A 23,539-nucleotide genomic window follows, 5' to 3' on the forward strand; every position below is an offset into this window, starting at 1 on the left:
AAACCTTCTAATCTATCTACACTGCATGCAGTCTGGAGCGAGGTCCCTGAGGGGGTGTTGGCTTACCTGAGCTCATCAGTCTGCAAGACAGAGCACTGCGCTGGGCACTTAAACCAGCTCAGGTCGAGAAATAGCGCAGCTGAGTACACACAGCGCCGAGGTCAGGGTAACGACCATTACTTATGGCACCTCTCATCAGAGCTTTTTGGCTCAAGAGGCGTCCTGGATGAATATGATTATATTGCTTCCAGACCCAAGTTGGCTCGCATAACATAAGCAACACCAGCAACTAAAATCCAACATAAGTATGAATACAGATTGTCTCTACAGCTCCCAGACCTGTTCAAAGAGCTTAGGCTGAATGCAGCCTGCACAAAATACAAGGAGATTAGAGCATGCCCACTGTATAAAATACATCCATCATTCCTGCTTCAGCACACTCATTTCTACCCTCAGGCCTGCTTCAACTCCATGGATGCCAGAGGCCGGGGGAAAGTGATGGCAGGGGAAGGCTATCTTGGGTACTTTTGAGAGGCAGTTCCATGAAGTTGCACACAGCAAAGCAGACTTGGAGGTGGGCTCTTTAGATACTCACAAGCTGGTTGCGGAAATAAAGGAAGGAATGAATGAGTTTTGCCGGAGTTAGAGCTAGGATGAAAGAGTGACAGAAAGAAAGAGAGGCAGCATGCATATCCACATGCTCCAAGGACCTCTTTGGAACAAGAATCAGGGGACCCATGCAGCGCCCACTCTTACTAGAGGGTATGATGACCCTTCGGCGAGGGAGTCCAGGAGGGAGTCCAGTTCTTCCCCAATGATGTCCCCATCTGTGAAGTCCTCCACGCTCTCAGGCACTGGCAGGGACACACAGTCTGGAGACGGGAGCAAGCTGGCAGCAGGGAGCGAGGTAGGCAAGCCCTTTGCGTCTGAGTCAGAGGGCAAAGGGGCCAGCCCCTCGTTCACAGGCATGGAGGTGGCCACAGGAGCTGGGAGGCACTGCAGGTCTGTAGAGCAATCTGTGATGAGGGAGAAACAGAGCCAGTCACCCAGGGGAGCCTCTTGCAGGGGGCAAGCAGAGCACACCCTGGCAAAAAAAAAATAAAGTTGTACAACTCCATCAAATCACAAAAAACAAGAATGCCAATTTTCCAAGAGAAGGGGCTCTGGCCTGAAAAGTTCCTGCCCTTTCATTTTTGTTCCCAGTCTCCAATGGCTCATCGACAGCTGAAATACACTTTAAGGGTCAGTGCCCAGACTGACTGTCAGGATTTGGCAAGCATGTACAGTAACCAGGAACAACACAAAACCTGTGACAGAGCAGTTACTGAATTTGCTGTGGCCAGGACTAAAGGCCAGGGGCACATAATGCAATTTCTCTGTAACCCACTGCCTGGTGTTTTCTTTAATGTTCCTCACTAATGCATTTGGCAGAGACCACCACCTTCTCTGCTCCTTGGAGCTTCGATATCCCAGCTGAAAGCTTGCTTGCTTGCATACCCTCTCTAAAACCTCAGGCATCCTAAATGGCAGAAGATAAAAAACACAAGGTCCTGCTGAGAAAAGAGAGTCAGAGATTGGGTGCTCAGACCAGATTGTGCTAACAATGTGTCCCCAAAAAAACCCCATCAGACTCACTCAGCTGTCTTTACCCAAGTAAATTCCCTGCTCTTGAGTACTTCCTGATGTCCATAGGTGGGAGGTTGCTGCCCACACTCCTCAACACCTCAGCAGCAAACATCCCCTTGGGAACTTGTGTGAGCCAGGGTCAGGGCAGGAGAGAGGCACTGATTTTCCCTAAGGCTTCCTTGCCTCTCCAGTACATTACTGAAAAGGTAAGATGTTCCCATCATGCAATATAAACCTCTGTTAAGTGAAGTTAAGGTTACAAGCACATATTCTTCACAGAAGAGCATTTTATTCTCAAAAAAAATTAAAGGTTAAAAAAAAAAGTTGTTCAAATGTTAGAAATTCAGAAAATGCAGCATTACATTTGCAGTTCTCAAACCAAGCACCCAAACTACCTTAATTCTGCCCCTGTGCAGATGTCCTGGAATAAAAGAAAAGAAATAAGACAAAGATGCTACCTTCCCCATCCACATAGCAGTGGCTGCACTGTAGCTATGATGGCCTAAGGCTACAAGCAAGGCAACGTTTGGAAGGAGAGACAATAGCTTTTATTAGAAAGACTGATAAGAATGGGAAAGAAACTAGATGAGCTTCCGAGACACAAATCTTGATCCAATGAGGAATGTCGCATCCTGTCTGCATAAGCTCTGCTCACTCAGCCCCCAAGAGAACTCAGGCATCCCGTTCTGACTGGGACTGGGGGAGTGAGCCATGTTGCTGTCCTCTACGCTGCATGTTCACTGACCGAGGACTGTGTTGGTGCCCTTCTCAGAGGGCTCAGCAAATCAGCAATTCCTGCAAACCCCCAAGTCCTGAACAAAACAACAGCAGAGATGACACACACACGTAGGCCCCCTTATCTCTAACCCCATCAGGAGCACACCACCATCCCCTGCAACCTTTCCTCTTGCATTTGTTGTGAGTGGTCCACATGGATGGACCACAGCCGAGGTTGCTGTGCAAGGCACTAGAAGACAAGCTGTGACAAAAGGCAGGGAAAGCAGGGGGAAGCGGCAAGGGACAGACACAGGTCCCTCTCCACAACTTCATGCAGGCGATCAAAGGAAAGCGCATGTTGTACCTTGTGGGATCCAACACACGTTTTCACTGCTGCAGCTGAACACATTCCCCACAAGTAGTGGCTCAAAGGAAGCTGTAAACATCCTTAGTTTTGCAGCTGCCCCTCAGATCAGGCTCAGCTCCAACCCCATGCCCCCTTTGCAATGACTTCTCTCAGCTCATCTCCCTTTGGCGCTGGACCCCCAGCCGCACTCAGGAGCCAGCCATCCAGCTTCCCTCAGTGCTGGCCTCATCACTGGTAGCTTGGCCAGATTTCCCTCAGTACAAAGGGACGGCTTGTGCCTTCCCATTTTTCAGATGTTTGAATCTGGAGTACTGTCAAGATCCCTCCAGGGGCCAACAAAAAGTTCAGGACATGCCGGAAGGGATGGGGACACACGCAGGGGGGGAGCAAAAGGGTTTGCAATGACAGGGCCCCAAAGGATCCAGAAGTTTGGACCGTCTCTGAAGAATGAACGAGGCCCTCTGGTTCCCACTCAGATTGGGAAGCTGGGGAAAAAGGCCCTCACACACCCTAAGAGGCCCAAAAACCCTGAAAGCTGAACGCATGACCAAAAGACAGAAAAGGATACGGGACCTGCCATGGCTCAGTGCATGTGAAGGGTAAGAAGAGCAGGGATCAACAGGTTCCACTTGCAAGAAGCAGAAGGGAGATGTCTGCTCCCCTCTCCCTGACCACCCCGTCATTCCTTCAACCACTTCCTCCCACTACCCTCTGTCCAGTCTTTTCCCCTACCCCTCCTTTCCCATTCCCACTTTCCTCAGGATACCCCATCTGCTGATCTCTCTCACCAGCCACCATACCCACATCTCACATACTCCCCTTCCAGAAAGCTCATGCGCCTCCTGCATTCACCTAATGTTTGCTCCATCTTAAAAAAATAAACCAGCCTTCTTCAATGAGCAGATCACCGGCACGCACCTGCCTCCCTCTGATTTCTGCCACTGCCATGACACTGAGCCCCACCTATTACTATTACAAGCTCAGTCAGGGTCTTGTCCATCCGCTTCCCCAAACCAAGTCTCTCATACCATGCCCCCCACCTGGTAGCTTCTCTGGCCATAGATTTGCCTGTCCCAGAGCACTTTTAAAAGCCCTGTTTATAGCTCCGCTTTCCAAACCAGCAGCGGTTCCCTAGTGCATTAGCTGGCCAAAGGCCATGCTGAGCCAGATCTGAGCCATGATCTGTGCAAGGCAGGGCTGAGTTAATCAGATGACTTCAAGTAAAGCATGGGGGAAAGAGCTTCAGGAGTTTGCATCTTAAAAACAAACCAAAGCAACAACAACAACAACAACAACAAAAACTTGCTAAAAAAGCTTTGAATCTGAAACTGTCGAGGTACCCAGAACTCACAGTCATCCTGGTGGCATCCTGTCTCAGGGAGATAGGGTAACATGTAATTTCAGTGCTTTTGAAAAGATTTCCTAGCAGTAAAGGTTCTCTCTGCCTGAACTGCAGCAAAAGTGGCATGCTGCTCTTACACCAAATCCTGATTAGATAAAGAGGTTACCGGATGTAGTCACTCTTTATTCTGCAGTAGGAATCCAGTTCATTTTAACACAGCAAGATAATGTGAAAAACTCTTATTAATTCACAGAACTAGGTCTTATAATTGCACATAGCATTCAGTTACTGGACTGGCATTCAACAGAGAACTAACATGTTTTCCAAAATAGACACCAAAGCACCCTAATAATGAACTTAGTTTCTTTCTAGAAAAAGAGCAACTGCTACCTGCAGTCACACACAGAGCTACCTTTCAAAGGAACAAAGACTGATGTATTCAGAGGCACAGAGTTCAACGCTCCAGCACACAACAAAGGGCAAAGCATGTAGCAAGCGTTCTATAGGGGCAGAGTTAAGGTCACTTGTTTCCCAGCACGAGAAAAGCAACCCCGTAGCCCTCCTTCTGCTCCTCCTGAGTGCCTAACCCTGAACACAGCTCTCCCGGGGTCTCTCCCAAATCCCTTTGTTTTCATTTCCTCCACCTCAACATCTTGGAGGACCATACGCTCTCAGAGCACAAACAGCTGCCTACAACCTTAACTTCACTTTATCTGGACTGTTTTGGCTGGGAACAGAGTTTCAGAAGCTTTGCCAAGCCCAACTTTATGAAAGCATAACTGGAGAGAGCTGTGTACCTCAGCAGACTGTTTTAATTCCCAGACATGTCCCTCACTGGACCTGAACAAAAAGCTTTTTTGCAGGAAAAAACACTCCTGCTTCCCACCAGCTTTTCCTCCTCCTAGTTACCAAAGCCAGGAGTGTGCAGAAGAGACACAAATTAAGATGATGAACCTCTCAGGCCTGCCAGCCTGCTCAGATACCTTACGGAAGCCTTCCAGTACCTGAAGGGGGCCTACAAGAAATCTGGAGAGGGACTGTTTATCAGGGAGTGTAGTGATAGGACACAAGGGGTAATGGGTTTAAGCTGAAGGAGGGTCGATTTAGGTTAGATGTTAGAAATTCTTCACTGTGAGGGTGGTGAGGCACTGGAACAGGTTGCCCAGAGAGGTTGTGGAGGCCCCCTCCCTGGAAGTGTTCAAGGCCAGGTTGGATGGGGCTTTGGGCAACCTGGTCTAAAGGAGGGTGTCCCTGCCCAGGGCAGGGGGGTTGGGACTAGATGGTCTTTGAGGTCCCTTCCAACCCAAACCATTCTATGATTCTATGAAAAATCAGAGAAGAGAAATGTCTTTACCTGTTTCGATGTCATCTATCGAACCCAATCCATTGGAAGTGGACTGCAAAGAGGGTGTAGGAAAGGGTAGAGAAAAATATCACCAGAAATTAATCCTTAAAAAGATATTCACACTTCACAGATGAGACCCTTTACTACCCCTAAATGTATCTGGCCCTTTCTTTTCCTTTATGGCCTCTTTCAGTGCAATAGTAGTAAACCCAATGAACTTAAGAGGCCATTAATCCAAAGAGCCTATTCATTTTTACCTCCAGCAGTGGACAAACTCTGTTGCTGCAAAGGAATACCAGCCCTGCATAATATGCAACCATGTGAGTAAATCTGTACACAGAATAGGGTTTTTCATGTGTGGATGAGAACGCTGTTTCCCAAGTCCCAGGACACATCAATCGGTCAGCCCCATGCAGTGTGAGATCTGATTAGCCTGATCTTACACAACGTTCCTTTTCTTAGTTCACATATTTTGCAATCTAACAACCACAAACTTTTACAGAAAACTCAAAACAGGAAAAGGTTTCCGCCAAGACAACTGCTGACTTGGAGCTCCAGGCAAGGAATAAAATGAGTCCATATTTTACAGAAACATAAACAGAGGTAAGTACGTGTGCCTTCAGCTTAAACTTAAAAAGGCACAAGAATTACTTTTGAGATACTGCATCTACTGCAATAGTTTTTGCAACTTCTAGTTTTTGCACTATTTTCATTTCTTGCAAAAGGAAAGATTTTACAATGAAAAACCAGGCACAACTATTAAAGAAAGCCAACTGGCTGTCTAGAAAGATGTGAAGGCAAGTCACTGAATGGTGGGAGGTAAACTAATTCTTTAGTACCCCATCTTGTACAAAATGTCAATTTTTATGGTTTTACAGTTTGTTTGCTTTAAGGAGTAGTGTGAAGTACCAAATAGCCCGTACAACCAGCAAGTGTTTGGGGTTGGGTTTTTTTGGCCAGTGGTGGAACAAGGAAATCACCAATTTCTTATATTTTAGCTTAGTATTTGTACAGTGCTCTGCCCAAGCTGGATCTCCCAGGTGACGGGACAATAGAAAGAATACATAAACTGTGTATGTACTTTGCTCAGTACATCGCGACTTGGTTCTGTATGTTTCTTCAGCAGTTGCACCTTTGATTTAGTGTTGCCCTAACTATGTAAAAACTTGTAAACTGAAACTTATTTAAAATGCAAGAGAAAGCAAACGTTCACAATAACTAAGAAAAATAACCATCTTTAGTGATCTAATTACTGACATCAAAAATGTTGTCACTAGAAATATTTTCAAAGAAATTAATTTCCTTGGCAATATTCCTTAAAAGTGGAAAACACTAATAAATACATTTAAATCCTAAAAGACAGCTATAAATTTGCCTGTAAACAAAACTGTGAAGCATTCTAATAGCACAATCCATGAACAGTAAGAACCACAGGATGCAAACTCTACCTGGTTTGACAAATTGATTGACGTGCCATTACTGAGCAGTGAGAATGTTTCCAATTCCTGCTGTAAGGAAGAGAGAGGTCTTAGAACAGAGACAGCCCATGAATGCTTGTAAACTAGGTAAAGCTGGGTTACAATATGGTTTCCTTCCAGACACTGCCCATAAAATAAAAGCCACCCCAAAAGGCATTACCACTATGACAGAAGGGTACAGTTTTCTGAACACTGAAAGGGACATATATTTGTTCTGGACACCTCAGTGCAAAACACCCAACATCCAACACACAATCAGAAAGCAAATGACTTCTCTGAGGCACATGTTTTTTGTCTTTTCATTAAGAAATTTGGGAAGGCATAACAGCACTGGAATGAAAGCTGGAAGTCAACACAAGAGACAGCAAGGTATTATCAAAATACGGATCACTACATTTCAAATAATAAAAAGCATTTTGGAGTTTTTAATTTTTATTTTTCTAACATACAGGTGGTTTAAGCCCGTCACAGCTGAGTAACATGACAGCAGCATAAAGGTGGCAAGGCCAACACAGTGAGCAGCTACAAAAAAATATTTCTGTGTAAAACTTCCCTTTCTTTGAGACAAAATCATTTCAGAGGGTTGAGAGCTGCTACAATGCCAAGGGATTTTTGGGGAGTAGGCAAATCACCCATGTCAGGTGCTACAGCCCACAAGATTCTACAGCCAAATTTACTCCAAAAGCTCTCTGCAAATTGGATGCCCACCAATCACTTCACTGCATTCTTCAAAGGTGCCCCTCTGTAGGTGGAACATACTGGCTGTTTAACATGCCACGGTACACAGGGCTGAGGATGCGAACGTAAGCTTCGACTACCAGCTAATGAAATTGCATCCTGGGATTTTACGTGATCAAGGCAGCTTTATCGAAGAGTGCTAGCAGTGGCCTAACGCCCTCTAGCTCCATCCCAGGGTATACGTTTAAGTACCAACAGTACTCCAGCACTGTCTTGTAGAGCCAGTTATGGATTCAGACACTGGGGTCAATTTATTGGACCCACGACTTGCTTTTTTGCTGCGTTCATTCCTAGCATCTGACCAGACATGTACTTGTCATTTTCCCAAAGCACAAGCTTTCCCCCACCATGAAGAAGGTGTATGCCTAGATATGGGGCAAGAATCCCTCGTGACCCACTGCACTACAAAACCAGATATGCCTCTGATGCAGCAGAGGATCCCACCCTTCTCATCCTATAACAGGGAAAGGACTGTGATGCAAAACCTCCTTTGGGATCAGGCCACATGTCCCTCTCCTCCCAAAACCACAGGCTTCCAGTGCATCAGAAGCCTTTCCTGCAGCACCATCCCAGCTCTGCCTGGCTTAGCTGGGGACACAGGAAACACACTGGCGGAAGATACAGAGCAGCAATGGGGTTAGAAATGCATCAAGGCAAAGTGAGTCAGAGGGTCAGGACAGAAGGTTGCCAGCAGCCTGCTAGAGGGATCACAGGGTACGTGTGTCTATAGCTGCAGAGCAGCACCTACCATTTCTGCAAAAGTAAATCTGAAAGAGGCAAAAGAATAATCTCTAAGAAAAAAAAAGTCATACCTGAGGTCTTTTGTATGCTTTTCGAACCCTCAGTCCCAGCTTCTGGGCAAGCTCCTGTCCCAGCTGCGTGACGCTTTCATCCTGGGGAGAAAAAACATTGGCAAGACACTTTCAGTTTTGCCTTTGCAGCACGCACAATGAAATAAACAGGGATGCGGTTATCCACACTGGGCTGTGCCAAGAAGCCTCACTTGTGGACAGCAGCAGGTGGACAATTGCCAGGGCAGCCCTAGAAGAGTCCATGCAGACTTAAGTGCTCTTGTCATTCGGTCCTGCTGAGATACTGAGGTTGCACCAGGACATCCCCCCCAATGTTTCCATGCTGCAGAAAATCAGAATCGAGTGTCTGCTTCCAAGAAAGCACCCACTCTCCGAAAGCAGGGTTCACAAGTCCCGCTGGCAAGATGGCTGAAGGAGCTGCCAAGGCTGGCTGCTAGCAGCCCCGTGCTGGGGGCTGATACAACTTCCACAAGGTCCCCATGTCTGGGAAGAAGGAGCCTGCATGCGTTCCTGCATGCACAGCCTGTATACTTTCTGCCAGCCACAGAGCTAATAATCACTTTTGATATGCAGGCAGTATTCACTGGCCTGTTTTGCTTGCTTGTTTGTTTTTAAAGCTGAAACCAAGTCTCAGTTTCCAACTTACTAGCTACAAGGCATTTTCACCGTCTCCAGCTCTGGTTAAACAGCCTCAGTAGCTGGTGTAATGGAAACAAGATGAGATGATGGATAGCATGACTCGCCTTTGATGCAGAGAAGGCTTATGATTTCTGTTAATCAGGTAAGAAGGCAATGGGATATGTTAATTTAGAAGACTGAATTGTTTAGAATAGAGAATGCAGATCACTCGATATGGAGTTTGTAAGGCTGAACTTTCCTGCCACAGAGAGGTTTGATAAAGTGTTTGTAGACCACAACGATTGTAATGATAATAACGGGAGATATGTAAACATAAGTATATGGTTAAAAATAAATTCAATTAAGGGGCTCAACTGCAATGTGAAATATAGCCAGATATGGCTTTACATGAACACATATATTACATGGTTTTATTATAAAAGGGTTTGTTTAAGAAACAGTTCTTTGGAACTCCCCTAACACGACACCTTTAATGTGTTCTGGTCACCCTGCCAAAGTCAAAGAAACTAGCTATACAAAAGGAATAACTAATTGCTAACAAGGCTTTCAAAGACTGTTTCTGTAACACTACTAATAAAGGAAAGTTAACTTACCCTGCTGAAGTGGATGCGTTTTTCTAGTAATAGCATTACTGTGATGGATCAGAACCAAATTTAGCAAAGACAACCACTGCTGACTAGAATCTATCTAATCGCAGTCTGTTTTCCTGTTCAATATTTGGCCTAAAAGGACACTCGACAAAAGCATTGTCAGGAAAATATCTAGGGCCTAGTATATGCAGATAGTGCCCTCTGAATGTAAAAATTTACACACCTGTGAACATAAAAATAACTATGACATGTGATGTCAAGGACACCTCTGCATGTCCGACAAGAAATAAAAAGCTTTATCAGCTTGCCTTAGCAATCAGTAAGTAAAACATGACACATTTTTATCTAAAACTGGAAAAGTATACATGTTTTCCTTCCAGTGCTCCAGTTCCTATTTGTCCCATGCTCTCAGTTACTCCCATTAGACATATAAAAACAGCTAATTAAAACAATCTCATTGCCTTAGTTCACATTTTGTTTGCTCTTTACAAACAGGCCACCAAACCTGCTGTCACTAACCGGTGTCTCTGGCTGGCACTGTCTGTAGAGGATGACTTGGACTGTAGAAACATGTGAGGTCAAACAACTTCAAGTCAGAGAGACAGAATTTCTGGGCATAAGCATGTTCCTAGGAACAGCCAAACTTCCTCTTCACTATCCTCTGGCCTCACACTAAGCATGTTATGGAGGAGGAAGTCAGTGAGCCACAGAAATCAAAGTTGTATGTCAAAAACTTACATGTGGGAGGGACAGCAAGCACCGGCTATTGCACTCATATGCTTCTTTGTGTCTTCCAAGTTCATTTAAGGAGCGGGCTTTCCGGAAGAGTGCTCGAATGTTCTCCTTGTCAAGACTTAAAGCCTTCTCGCTGTCTTCCAGTGCCTTCTCATACAACCCCTGCATGGAAGAGACCACCTCAAGTCAGCTGAGGCACAGCAGACTAACTCCTCCTTCTGTGTGAATGCAAATGTTTTATCTCTCAGCAGAAAACAGGAATATAAAAGGCAGCTGGAAATACATATATTACCTCATACACAGACGAGTGTACAAACACACAAAACCTACAGTAATAGAATATTTTGTTGGGTCTTGCAAAACCCAAAACACTTCAAAGTCAGTGAATGCCAGAATTAAGGCTGCTTGAGCAGCCTTATCTTGTCTCCCTCTCTATCTTGGGCATGTGACATGTGCCAGTCTTTAATTATGTGACTGCCTGCTCATTTTTTTTTCATGGGACTCAGCCTCATTACAAACAGGATGGACCTGCTCTGGGGTTGTGCCATAAAGGAGAGCTGTTAGATTCCTTAGGAAAATGGAAGCACGCAGCCTTTTAGAGCCTGAGTATTGCAGAATCCTTTCCCATGTGTGTGCTGAAAGTTCGGTCAAGACCCAAAGCCTTCTCACTGTCTTCCAGTGCCTCACTTGAGGAGGCTGAAGCCTCCAGAGCAATACTCAAACAGTATTCCTGAGAAATACTCAGTTAGTCCTGGAAGGCACTGGCTCTTTCCAATCTCCAGATTATACTGACTCCTCACCAACATCGACCACAACTGCACTCTCAGTACCTTAGACCTGTCCCTCTCTCCTTCACATCCTTCCTCTGGTCTCACAAGACACAGTGTAATAGTGGGGAGATATCAGAGTTTTCTGTGCCATCGTCTCCTCCAGTGTTGGAGATGGAAGCAGACAAAATCAATTGAAACCCCTCTTGAGATCTTTCCCAACTGCATGGCACTGCAACCACAATGTCCTCCCTGGCCCCTGGGGATGACTTGGGAAGGCACTCACCATGGCAAAGTAGCAGGCAGCTCGGTTGACATGCAGCTTGCACAGGAGTTCCTTTGGGATGGTCACCTCATCAGAGGCTGCGTAATCTGCCACGTTCAGCCCTTCTACATACTGTACCAGCGAAAGCTTGAAATCCTTCTCTCGAAACAAATCATTGCCCTCTGCAAACAGGTTTCTCACTAGCTTCTGCAAAAAGGCCTGGGAAACAGGGAGAGAGCAAACAGACTTAAGTAGATATTCAGAGACAGGAGAGGTTTCCCAATTTCCCATTCCTTTCCGTAAATTTTAGCAATCTTCCTGCCCACTAAGATTCTCCTGCCTCCCCGCTCTCCTGTAAAAGATCAGTCTTTTGGTACAGGAGAATAATTCAGTCAAATCTCCTTCCGTCTTGAATACTCAAGTGTCTTCTCATTTGCCTGAAAGTTGTCATTGTCAGAACCTTAAAATTTTAAGTTACAGACATATTGTGACAGACCATCCCACACTCTCCACTTTTGGTATGTAAACTAATGGCTGTGCAACAGAACAAATCTTGCTAACCAAACAGTTCACAACTTCAGAAAACAAATTCTTCATTACCTCATAATCTTCTTGGCTTAGGGGTAATGTGGACCTGAAAAAAAGAAGAGAAAATTCGCATGGAACAGATATCCATATAAACATAGGCTTTCGTCTGATGAAGAAACCATCTTTCTGGTGCTGTGTTGATGATCTCAGTGAGTTGCTGAAAAATTTATCACCTTAAAGGCAGCTGGGGCAAAGAGAACACAATTAGGGAGCACTGTGCTCAGTGATGGCCACAGTGGTGTCAAGAGATGGTCAGGTCTCGAAGGGATTTGAAACTAGAGGAATCTTATTCTCAGCTATTTTCTGCACATACACGATCCTCTGTAATGTGCCTTCAGCCAGCCACCTAAAAAAACCAATCTTTGAGAAAGTCCCATGTCATGGAGTATACAAATGTATATTAAGTGCATTTGGCTCGAGAGACACTAGACTGGCACTTCAAGACCTCTTCAAATCTTCTGTGCGACCAAAGACATACGGTAATAAATGCAATCACTTTCCTCTGTGTTAACTTAGCCACATGCCTTTAGGCCTACACCACAAAAGGAAAGGAGAAAATGCAGGTTCAGGAGGCCATTTAACTCCAGCTGTCTGGGCCAAGGCTGCCACAAAACTGGCAGCACTTGTGTGGATAACATCTACCCCACAACAGCACTGAGACTTAGATGAAAGGTTCTGCTCTTCAAATCAGACCACCCGGGTCATCCAGGTTGGGTCCACATGTATTTATTTGTTGTCTTCAGGGAGAAAACAATAGGCCTGAGAGAAATCCTTAGCATCTTTCATAGCCCTCCTCATCTTTGAAATACAACATCGTATATATATCTCATTGGTCAGAGAATAAGCTTTTTTTAGATTTCATCTAATCTAATCATCGTCTGCTCCTTAAAATTAGTTACAGGAAATGCCTTGGCTTTGTAAGAAACACTCATGCTGCTTATAAAATTGGACTGCCCCCCTTTCACATCAAAACAAGCCAACAAATGACACTGCCCCTGGTTTGGAGTTCAACATACACTCCAGAAGCATGAACAACACCCCATATTTCTAAATTATTTTCTTTCTAATAAATAAACCTCACAATTGCCTCTCTGACACTGGCTTATCAGCCCCATTTAGTCTCAGTCTGGGGCAAAAATATCATTGCCATGCCACAGGATATAAATATGCAACATGGAAGATTTGGCTTTTGTTCTTATTGTTGATGCACAGATTTCAACCATAACAACTGCAGGACTCAAAGCAGACCTTAAAAAAACCCCAAAACAATCTGATTACAATCTTGCCTTACCATGGAACCTGGACCTGAGTCTGAGGCCTTTGCTAACTCAAACACAAAAACCCACTACTATACCTTATAAGGAAGCACTTGGACTTGTAGCTACCACATGAGCAACCACCTCAACCTCCAGAAGGCCACATGACATTCATAGAAGAGCGACCTGAGGCACCTACCAGGCTGGAAACTGTAAAAGAGCTCAAGTCATCTATTTCTGCTATAGGCACTATATGAGGCACCTGGCAAGTCACTGACCCTGCTTTCCCCACCTACAAAATAGAAACACTATTTCCCTTCCTAAGAAAGGTGGGATAACCTTGTTGAGAGATTGTCACACTGAAGATAAAATAGAAGGTCCAAATACTGTTTGCATTATGCTAACTATAAAGATCATCCTGTAACTGCAGTGGAGGGAAAAACCCACGGAAATTAAAATTATACAATTTCAAGTTTAGAGAGATAGCAGGACAAGAAGCACCCTGAAGAACCGCAGTGAAAATCCTCGGGACCGATATCTCTTTCCCACGCAACTGCCTTGAAGCGGTGAATAGGAAGAACTCAGGTCCTGCAATCCTTGATATGAAGACAACTGCCTCCAAAGCCACAGGAAACAATGAGGTTGTCCACTTACTGAATAAACTGAAGTCCTTTCTCTATTTCTTGTTTTCTCTTCTGTCTCTCCATTATAGTCGCTAGAGAGGAAAAAGAAAAAAAACCACAAAATGAGTCATGATAGGTCTTGCTGGCAATTAAGCAGCACAGTAGTTTGTGTGTGCCTGAATTTACTACTAACAAAATGTTTCAGGCCAGGTGACCTGAACGCTGAAGCCCATGATTTATCCACACAGCAGACACAGGACGGCAAGCAGCTCACTACCAAGTATGTGTTTTTTCCCACACGCCACTGCCGGGATACACGGGCAAAAAAGAATTACTTCAGTTTGACCTCTCTACTTAGACTGCCAGTAAATAAAGCAATGGGAACCAACTGTAATCATGACTGCCTTTTAAGAAAGGAAAAAAAAATATAAAAATCAACATTTTCCCTGCACTGGCGGTGATTTCAGGAATTTGTGCTGGGACCCTCCCATGCTAAGCAATTCTGACCACTGTTTAAACTGGTTTACCACACGGCATATGAAACAAGTAATCTTATGTAAGGTGTCTGGACGCATATCACAGAGAGAGACGCAAAGGAAGGAGATGGAACTGCTTGCCGTGGTCCATATAAAAGAACAGTGATGAATCTAATCAATGGGAATTTCGTGCTGAAAATCAGCAGACAAGAGCAGCGGAGACTTGGGAATGCTACTTTGGAGAGGGGACAGGGCCCCATCCTGCAGTTTTAAACTGGGATGGGCAGTGCCTGAGGAAGACTCAAGAGAGAGTTATCCCACCTAGTCAGGGACACAAATAGGCACAGTAACTTGTCTAGGTGTGACCAAATCCAGCCTGGGTCTCTGCAAGCGCAGACAAGTAAGGAGTATGATGGAGCCATTTTGGACTAATGTCCCCTTTCTCAACTAAAATGGGTTCAAATCACACTGTTAGATACATGAGCTTCATCCCCTGTGTTTTGGGAGCAAATCTTGGAATGGCTCCTCCCTGACCTCTCCCCGAGGTACACAGGTCTGCCACACAAGAAAAGAATAAAGAAGAGGAGAAGAGATGGCACTTTGTGGCAAAATAGAGTTGCTGGCAACAGCAAATTTCCCAGCCTTGCCATCAACCAGTTGTGATCACAAAGCTCAGCATTTGAGGAATGGTAACTTGGTGAAAAAGGCAGCAAGCACAGAAACAATGAGATGAGACAGAGCTGAAGACACTGTGCCCTCCCAGCCTGGGATCACCTCTGAAGAGATCATGAGAAAAACAAAAGTCATTTCTCTAACCCTACACTACAACAGCTTGGAGAGCATTACCGCCCAGCACCATTTCACATTAAGACCATCCCTACCATTCTAAGGTATCTTAAGGTATCTATGGCACGTTCAGTCTGGCACAGGGCGAAGGGACCTTTAAGGTACACAAAAATCAATCCTGACAAGTCAGTAAGCCCTTACTGATTGTTCTCTGTGCCATGCAAAATGTCGAAGAATTAATACTTGCCCTTTACCAAGAAGGAGAGTTGGGGGAAGTGGGAAAGGCAGGAGTGAGAGAAAGACCAGAAAGAAGTGGTAGCAGAAGGAAGCAAGAGCATGAAAGTGACACTATGCAGTTTGTAAGTCATCAGACATTAAATTTGAGAGCAATCTGGTCTGAGCAGCAGGTAGAAGATTTTAAGCAGCTGCATTTGGAACAGAATGGGCAGCGCAGCAAGAAAGGGAAAGCCAACAGACAAGGTGAGTGATGATCAGCATCTCTGTAAAGGCTTTTAACAGAAACGATGGAGAAGAGCAGGTAGACTTCAGTACACCACCAACAGAAGGCCGAGAATGATTTATAAATAACCTGGATAATGAGCAATCAGGAAGAAAGCAGGAAATTTAACAAGGAGACTGTGAGGTTAATATGATCACTAACGCTACAGGAAGACAGGCTTGAGGGGTGGAAAAAGAGACAGAGCCCATTTATTTTACATTTCTCCTTGCATGAAATTCTGCAAAGACAGAAGAAGAGAGAACAGTCAAGGTGAAGAGGAGCAGTAGGAACCACTTCCACACAGACAGCAGTGAAAGCCATGAAAGAGGACAGAGCAACCCCAGAGCACTGTAGGGCAGAACTGTGAGAGCCACCAGAGACAAGGGTGGACAAAAAGCCACCATGGGAAATGACAAGAGATAAATTGGGGGGGAGGGGTAAGAGGAGTTAAAAGGTCGAGGGGACCCTCACAAAGGCTGATGGGGGGAATGGACAGGGAGGAAGGAGGAATTTCTAGCTGTCTGTGCCCTGAGTGCACTAACGGGCTTTAAATGCTCCACAGAGCCTAACCTCAGACCCCCACCCATGCATACTCTGCCCATGGTCCATAAGCTCCATTTAAGCTCAGGTTCAAGCATACTGCCTCATCTGAGCCATGCTGTAGGTGCTCCTGTCCTCAGGAGCTGCATCTCCTGGACAAACCTTAGACCTACACTGTAGGCAGCTTGTCTCCAGTCCTGTCTCCGGCACCATCTCCTACTGCTGAACTTGCTGAGTAGACCTTGGACCCAGTTAACCACCTCATCTTATCTGGCACTGTTGACAGACCCCTCCTATCAGCATCTTGTTCTGCCTGCCCTGTTCAGATATGGTGGGACTGTACCCTAGTTAATGAGAGCACTGCTGGTGGCTGTCATCACCTTTGGCTCCTAGCTTGTCCTCCCTGGAGGAGTAGCCCAGCTCTTGCTGCTCCCCAACACGAGTCACACTGGAGAGAACAAAAGTCAGGGAAGTGAAGCAGCAGCTCACAGATCTGATGAAAAGGGAGATTGTTGGCGATTGCGGGGAGAGCAGTTGAACACTGGCTGGTCATCACAAAGTGAATGGCTGCGCTCCAAAAACGCTGTGGCACACCTTCACAATTGCGTATATCCACAAAACAGATCATCACCTTGAAAAGCTTCTGATACGCATAGCCTACTTCAACCTCTGCTTCTGAGCTCAGCTCTTAAAACACTACTGCAAGGAGCGAAGAAGAGATCAGTACCTGTTCTCATAGCTACCCTGACCCCACTGCTAAAACATCCCACACAGCAGGATGTGGGCATGTGTTACTAGCGAGAACTGGTTGCTGTTGCTTGCCCACAGAGAAGGGCATTCAAACATTACTGACCAAAAGCTGGAGTGCAGCCAAAGGACTACAGGGAAAGGCTCCAGAATGTCTCCTTCCTAGAGTTACCCAACTCCTCTTGCATCCTGGAGCTCCCCTTCTGTTTCTTCTCTCCTCACCACCACTGCCACCACATCCAATGTGCATATCTCCATCCTTGTTTCATGTGGATGGCTGACCAACCTACTGCATCTCTGTATATCCCACAATACCCAGCTACAGTTTTGACCCTTGCTACAAAAGCCTCATTAAAAAAACCCACTGTGCCCTGTGTGCTGTTTAATCTCTGCAGTACTACCTTCATCTTCCACAGTGAATATTCTCCAACCCAAGACTCTCCATTGCCTTCTTTAGACATAAACCGCAGGCCTGACCTCCCCTCGACTGTTGCTCCCTGATACTGCCCCACATTCCTCTCTCCTTGCAAGTGGGTGACCAGCTTCCTCTTCTAAAGCTCCGTCATGCCTTCACGCTTATGTCACGACTTTGCACATAAGATTCATCTCCTCATGGCAACAGCCTCAAAATGCACACCACATGCTGCTGCCCTAACAACTTTTCACATGTCTTAGGAACAACCACCTTTCCCTTTTGATCTGACTCCATGCCAGCACTTCTCCATGCATGGCAGACCTTTCCCCCATCCTGCCTGCCCCATCGCTGCTGGAAGCCACCATTTGGACTCCTCCTTTTGCTCTTCACACCTCCTCCCCTGCCATCTCCCTGACAAACTCAGGTCACTTCTGTCTCCCCTCGTCATCCCAGCCTCTTCACCGTGTCTCAATCGACCATCAGACCAAGCTGCAGACCCATTATGCCAGCAAACCCAAGACACAGCAAGCCACCCATACATGCAACACTTCAGTTCTGCTGCATACCATACCACGGCTGATGCATAATTAATTTTAAGCACAGAGCCTGTTTAGCTTTTGTTTTCTTGGTCTTTTAAATATTTTTAGAAACACAGTGGAAAGCATTTCATAAAACAGTGTGCCTAAGCGTCCTTTATTCCCCCCCCCCCACAAAATCTGTCTGTCCAGACTTGTCTGCTCAAATCACCAGCAAAATTCGAATCCAGAGTATTTATATCCCCACTACAAAGCTCTTATCCTTTCAGTCCAGAGATGTTTATCCTCTCTGGTCCAGTATCTAGAGAGGACTTTATTCATAGTTTGTGAATGAGTTACAAACTATTTGCCAGACAGAAATAAAATGCTGCAGACAGGCAAAATGGTCGTCTTGCCTTCAGAAGGAAGCACGAGCCAGTAAACAGGGTGAGTCAATCACAAACTGGGTAGATACGCTCTACGAGACACTACAAGACAAACAAAGACTTGAATTTACCTTATCAAGGACATGGGTGTTAATCCCAACCCTGCCAGAGCTGAATTTGGGCAAAGTTTTTCATACTGTATTCCTGGGATGGCAAGGAGTTCACACTTGACCGACTTCCAGGCTTTGACTAACATTTCAGCCAGAAATAAGCGCACCGAGATGCAAGTGGCAGGTTGTAGACAGAAGCTCAGCCCCAGGCTGTGTGCGCTCTCCTCCAAGCAAAAGGCTCCAGGATGCGCTGGTCTGCAACATGGAGTCTTTCACTGCACTCTGGCCACCTCAGTGGTGCAGCAGAACATTTAACCATGCTCACATCAAGCAGAGGACAAGCCACACAGCCCACTACAAAGATGGGCTCCCACTCACTCCCATGGCTGCTCTGTGCCATGCCCCACTCCCTGGGTTTGAACGTTTCTCACAGCCGACAGCTCTGATTCCCCCCCACCCCCGTGCTCTGCCCGCTGGGCCTGACAGCCCTGTGCCTCCACACTCCGGCCACCACAAGGTACCTCCAAGGCTGCTCTCTCACAACCCAGCATCCCACTCCTTCCCCATGGTACCATTGGGACAGCTCTCATTGGGGTATTGCTTCACCCAGCAATACCTCCAGTGAATATAGGATGAGGTGGTGACAACCCCCTCATCCTCAGCTGAAAATAAAAGCAGTGACCATAAAGTTTCCCTGGGAGGGGGACGGAAGTGGTCGCCAAAGCCTCAAGAGACCACCTCGGCCCCCATCGCCCCATTTTCCACTCCCTCCAGCCTTGTGCCCTATACACAACACCCCATGTACTGCGGGCCACCCCACACCTAACACCCCCAACTACTGCAGGCCACCCTTTCTCCTGCCCCGGTCCACCGGGCCCTGCCCGAGGGGCACTGCAGTGCAACCAGGGAGGAAGGAAGGGGCGACGGGGTGACGCTACCCGTCCCTCGGCTACCTGCTCTTAGTTTCGTGCCCACCCAGCTCACCCTCCCCTGCCTCGTTTATAAAATTAAATCCCGAGGCTGGTTTCCACACGGGTGGAGCGGGAGCCGCCGCTCACTTCCTCCCCCAACCCCCAGCACTAGGCCGCCGATCCCCGGCCTTGCCTAGCGGCCGCCGCGAACAAAAGCGCCACCTCGGCCGGAGAGGGGCCGCGGCGCCTTCCGCACCCCCCCGCGGCTCGGCTCGGCCGGGCGCCGGCACCCCGGCATCTCCGCCACCCTGGCCCTGCTGGGAGGGGTCTCCCGCGGCAGGAGATATCCAGGCTTCCCCGGGAAAAGGAAAACAAACCAAAACATACTTTTCCTCCTTCCCTACCCCCCATCCGCTTAAATAAAAATCACACATCTCCAGGAGTCTGGGAGGCAGCTTTAAGATTCAAAAAAGCCCCAAACCTCCCCTGCCACCCCGAAACTGTCTAAATCATTAAAGAATTAAAAAACAACAACAAAAAAATTAAAAAAATCCCACAACCTTCTTATTTGATAAACTTTACAAGCCCCTACGGAAGGTGCATCTGAAAAGCTATTCCACAGGGCTTCTCTGCTGCTTCATGGGGTTTATACCAAACAAGAGGGGGAAACTGCAGCCTAAATACAGACCTGAACACAGCTCTCAAACCTACAAACCACAAATAGGCACAAACGCAATTAATACTAAGTTTTTCATCTAAACCCAGGGGCTTTTCCCCTAGCTATGCACTTTTAGACTACTACCACATTTTTTCCAGGGGGTGGGATTAGGATCTCCGACAATTATTTTTTTTTCAAACCCCACATTTTTGGCGGAAGAGGGGGTTAGCTTCAAAATCTCGCCCATATTATTTTTCTCCACTTTTTTTTTTTTTAAATTTGCAATTACACAACGTTTCAGCCATGCAGTTACTATCTGAAACCTTTACTTTCTAATGAAGCAAGATCCAGATTTTCTTGTTTCTCAAGTCCACTCATTTCTACATACACAAACACACACACACATGGAGAATTGGTTTAAGACAAAAATAATCCCCCCAAAATAATAATAAAGGACTCACCTCTCCTTGGGTTTTCCCCCCCACACTATGCATAAACTTTCCTTGATAAATGGTATTGTATTACTAGAGATATTATTAATGTATTATTACTAGAAGTAATAATAATAGTAAGTGCTATTTAATTATAGAAGGCAGCATTCTGCTTCTGGATCGGCTGCCCCTGCAGCTCCCTCCATGTGCCTCCTGATCTCTTTACTTTCATTTCCAGGTCTCGATCGCTCCGCTCGCTCTCAGCTGCACCAGCAAGAGAAAATGCCTCCCCGCATATCCTCTGGGCCCTAGAGGCTACCGCTTCCCATTACAAAAATTCACAGATCTTTCCCTTGTGGTTGGTTTTGAGATTCTTTAAGGTGAATTAGGCTTAAAAAAATATATATATAATAATAATTAAAAAAAAAATGAAAGCGCCTAAGCAGTCGAGGCTGCGTTCTTATTTTAATCAACATTTTTCTTCTTTCCGGTTGTCTTTGCTGATATATAAAATATACCCCAAAAGAAAGGAAAGCTGCCTCTGCAGAGTGATTGTGAAGGGCAGCAATAAACTGAATTACGAGATCCCCCTCATGAGATTATCACATACGTGAAGCCGGGACCCTTTTGCCCACCCATATACGTTTGCTGGAAGAGTGTCAGAGCTGTTGCTTATGGCAGAGCAGTTATTTCTTCCAACCAGACCTTACTTATTCCACCCCACACTGCTGAGGGGGTTCCCTGTAAATAAGATCTTGTGAAAACATAAATCTTTGAGTGGAAAGGAATACACAGTGTGTGTGTGTATATAACATCATTATTATTATATTATGTATACATTTGGGTATTATACAACATAGGTGCATTATTTGTAATTTATATGCACATGCATATATATTTATATCTTTATATCTATACATATGAGTTTAGGTATTTCTTTGGAACCAGATTTTTGGCTTGTTTTCATCCCAAATCCCTCAATATTTCCAGAAAGTGGACTGAATCTCTGCAGCAGCCCGTGCAGACAGAGCCCCAGGAACAGAGTCACTAGTGGGAAACAGGGGCCCAGCGACACACGTTATTCTGTTGTGCGAAATGGTTGTGAAGCCAGAGAGACACAGACCGCCTTAGACAGAGGATTCATCTATCCCTGCCCAGCTGCACCTACCATTAACTTCAAATAACCCTTTGAAATGAATTTTATGCTCGGCTCCTGGTCCAGCCTCCCTGGTAGGATTGGTTTTCCTCTCCCTGAAGGATTCTGTCTACCGTCAGATCATCATTTCCAGCCCAACGCTGGTTTAAATTATCACCTCTTTTCCAATGTAATCAGTTCCTCAGTGTCTAGCTTCTCTATTTACAGTCACCCAAAACAGTGTCACTTTGTGCTTTGCAGCTAAGCAGCTCCGACAAGGTTCAGACGCAGGTACAACATATCACCTGAAGTGTACTAAACTTGTTTAATATTTAAAACATGTTGATCAGAAAAGAAAAGACTTTATTCTGTTGAGTAGGATTGGCTTCTGGCAGCTCTGTCAACACAATAAACCGATAATTTATGAAATATAAGCTGTGGATTGTATAATGTACCATATGACACTGGAGAACACTGTCTTACGCTCTTCACAATATTTAATCCCAATGCACTTTTTTTTTTTAGATATTCATTATGGTCCAAAGATTGCTGTTATTCGTGGATAGGCCGATGTTTATTTTTATTATCTCTTCAGCAGATTTCTTACCTCTTATTTTTAGGCAATGACACCATGACAATCAGTAGAGTCTAACCAAGCTGGACTTCTGCTGTAAAAGCCGCTGGCCAAAGCGTACATGAAATAACAATCCCTGTCAAGCGGGTGGCTTTGGGCAGAAGAAAGGTGGAGCAGGCCTAGTGGGGGGAAGTAAACGCAGGGAGATCTGATGTGCCAGATCGCATTCGGAGAGCAGCATCACCGAGCCGTTAAGCATCAAATGAGTCACAGAGCCCAGGACGCCTCCAACACTGCAGCACTTCTGGAAGGCACGACATCACAGCTGGATGAGAAGAGGGCTTAGGAGGAGCTCAGGAGAAAGAGGAACAAACCCCAAATCAACACATAATCAAGAGTTGTATTGGAATAAGCACTGTTTTCTAAACCAAGAGCATTTACTTGCAAGCCTGAATTTCCCCACTGAGTGGCTTGTTATACTTCCCTCTGGCCCAATTTCCTTTGCCTGGAAGACTGAGAGGTGCCTCGCAAGGTCATGTTCCAGCACGTACCGCTCCTCTCATGAAATAACATCTTTCCTTAGCGGTTAACGTGAAGTTTTCACAGTTGGCAAGCATGGTTATCTTGCTCTCGCGTGCAGGTGGTCAGCGGAGTCAAAACGCTGCCAATCCCTGCTATGAACCAGTTAGTGTCACAAAAATTACTTTGATTTGTAAAGCTATTCTTTTAGGGAAAATGAGCCTATGTATCTCTGCTACAATGGCACAATACACCTTCATCCCAATATAGCTGCATTCACAAAGACTTTATTCTCGCCTCTCTGGCCCAGCTCATTAGCCAGTATTTAGGAGAAAAACAGAGAAGTGTATCAAACAAGGTATTTGATATAATCCTGTTTATTGCTAAAGATCATGAGGAACTAATAACAAGTGCCAATTTCCTTGCTTACATTTTCCAAAATCAAGCTCTTTCTTGAGATCACACTAATTTACTCCCTCATCTGCTCTACATTTTCTGGCAGGTTTGTGCTTCTCACATATAACCGTAATCCAGTCAGTGCCTCAATTTCTTAATTTTCTTCAGTTGTAAGAGAAACTCCTCTTATTATTTATAATAGTTAAATTTTGCTCAAGTTTTCTATCTGGTTGCTGTACCAGTTTATGGCTTTTATTCTTCCAGCTGCCATGCTCTAGAGAGAAACTGAATTGCTTTTTGTGTTCCCCCAGAACAAAGCAGGTCTACCGTGCCCTTCAACCTCAACACACTCTCCCAGGTCACCCAGCATCGCCAATTACTGACGTTCCTTTCCTGAGGGGAAAGGTTTGACAAGAACACCCAACTACAACGATGAGATCTGCAGACACACTATCTAAACGAAGGTTCACAAAAGAAGGCACTCGTGTCCCATCCGTGGGTATCTGGGAGGCCTGCAGACCGACTCGGAGCTCCTCGGGCCACATCTTCCCTG

General features: G+C 45.6%; 1 protein-coding gene across 16 annotated transcripts in view; it reads right to left on the reverse strand.

The window, feature by feature from the left end:
* The window catches only part of ZC3H7B (zinc finger CCCH-type containing 7B), a 46,798-nt gene extending 26,152 nt beyond the window's left edge, over window positions 1-20,646 (reverse strand). For 6 of the 16 annotated variants that reach the window (XM_054829676.1, XM_054829628.1, XM_054829618.1 and 3 more), the window contains exons 1-9: window positions 20,393-20,636; window positions 13,920-13,980; window positions 12,022-12,055; window positions 11,443-11,640; window positions 10,393-10,551; window positions 8,426-8,506; window positions 6,846-6,905; window positions 5,407-5,449; window positions 757-1,016 (exon numbers count right to left, since the gene is read on the reverse strand). In XM_054829676.1, coding sequence (XP_054685651.1) covers window positions 757-1,016; window positions 5,407-5,449; window positions 6,846-6,905; window positions 8,426-8,506; window positions 10,393-10,551; window positions 11,443-11,640; window positions 12,022-12,055; window positions 13,920-13,972 — 888 coding nt within the window. In that variant the 5' untranslated portion in view covers window positions 13,973-13,980; window positions 20,393-20,636. Of the gene's footprint in view, window positions 1-756; window positions 1,017-5,406; window positions 5,450-6,845; window positions 6,906-8,425; window positions 8,507-10,392; window positions 10,552-11,442; window positions 11,641-12,021; window positions 12,056-13,919; window positions 13,981-18,383; window positions 18,615-20,392 lie in introns of those variants that run through there. The other 10 variants (XM_054829727.1, XM_054829685.1, XM_054829648.1 and 7 more) reach the window with 6 other exon arrangements.
* Between the last annotated feature and the right edge of the window lie 2,893 nt (window positions 20,647-23,539).

This window comes from Grus americana, chromosome 1 (genome assembly GCF_028858705.1).
Source record: "Grus americana isolate bGruAme1 chromosome 1, bGruAme1.mat, whole genome shotgun sequence".
Taxonomy (NCBI): domain Eukaryota; kingdom Metazoa; phylum Chordata; class Aves; order Gruiformes; family Gruidae; genus Grus; species Grus americana.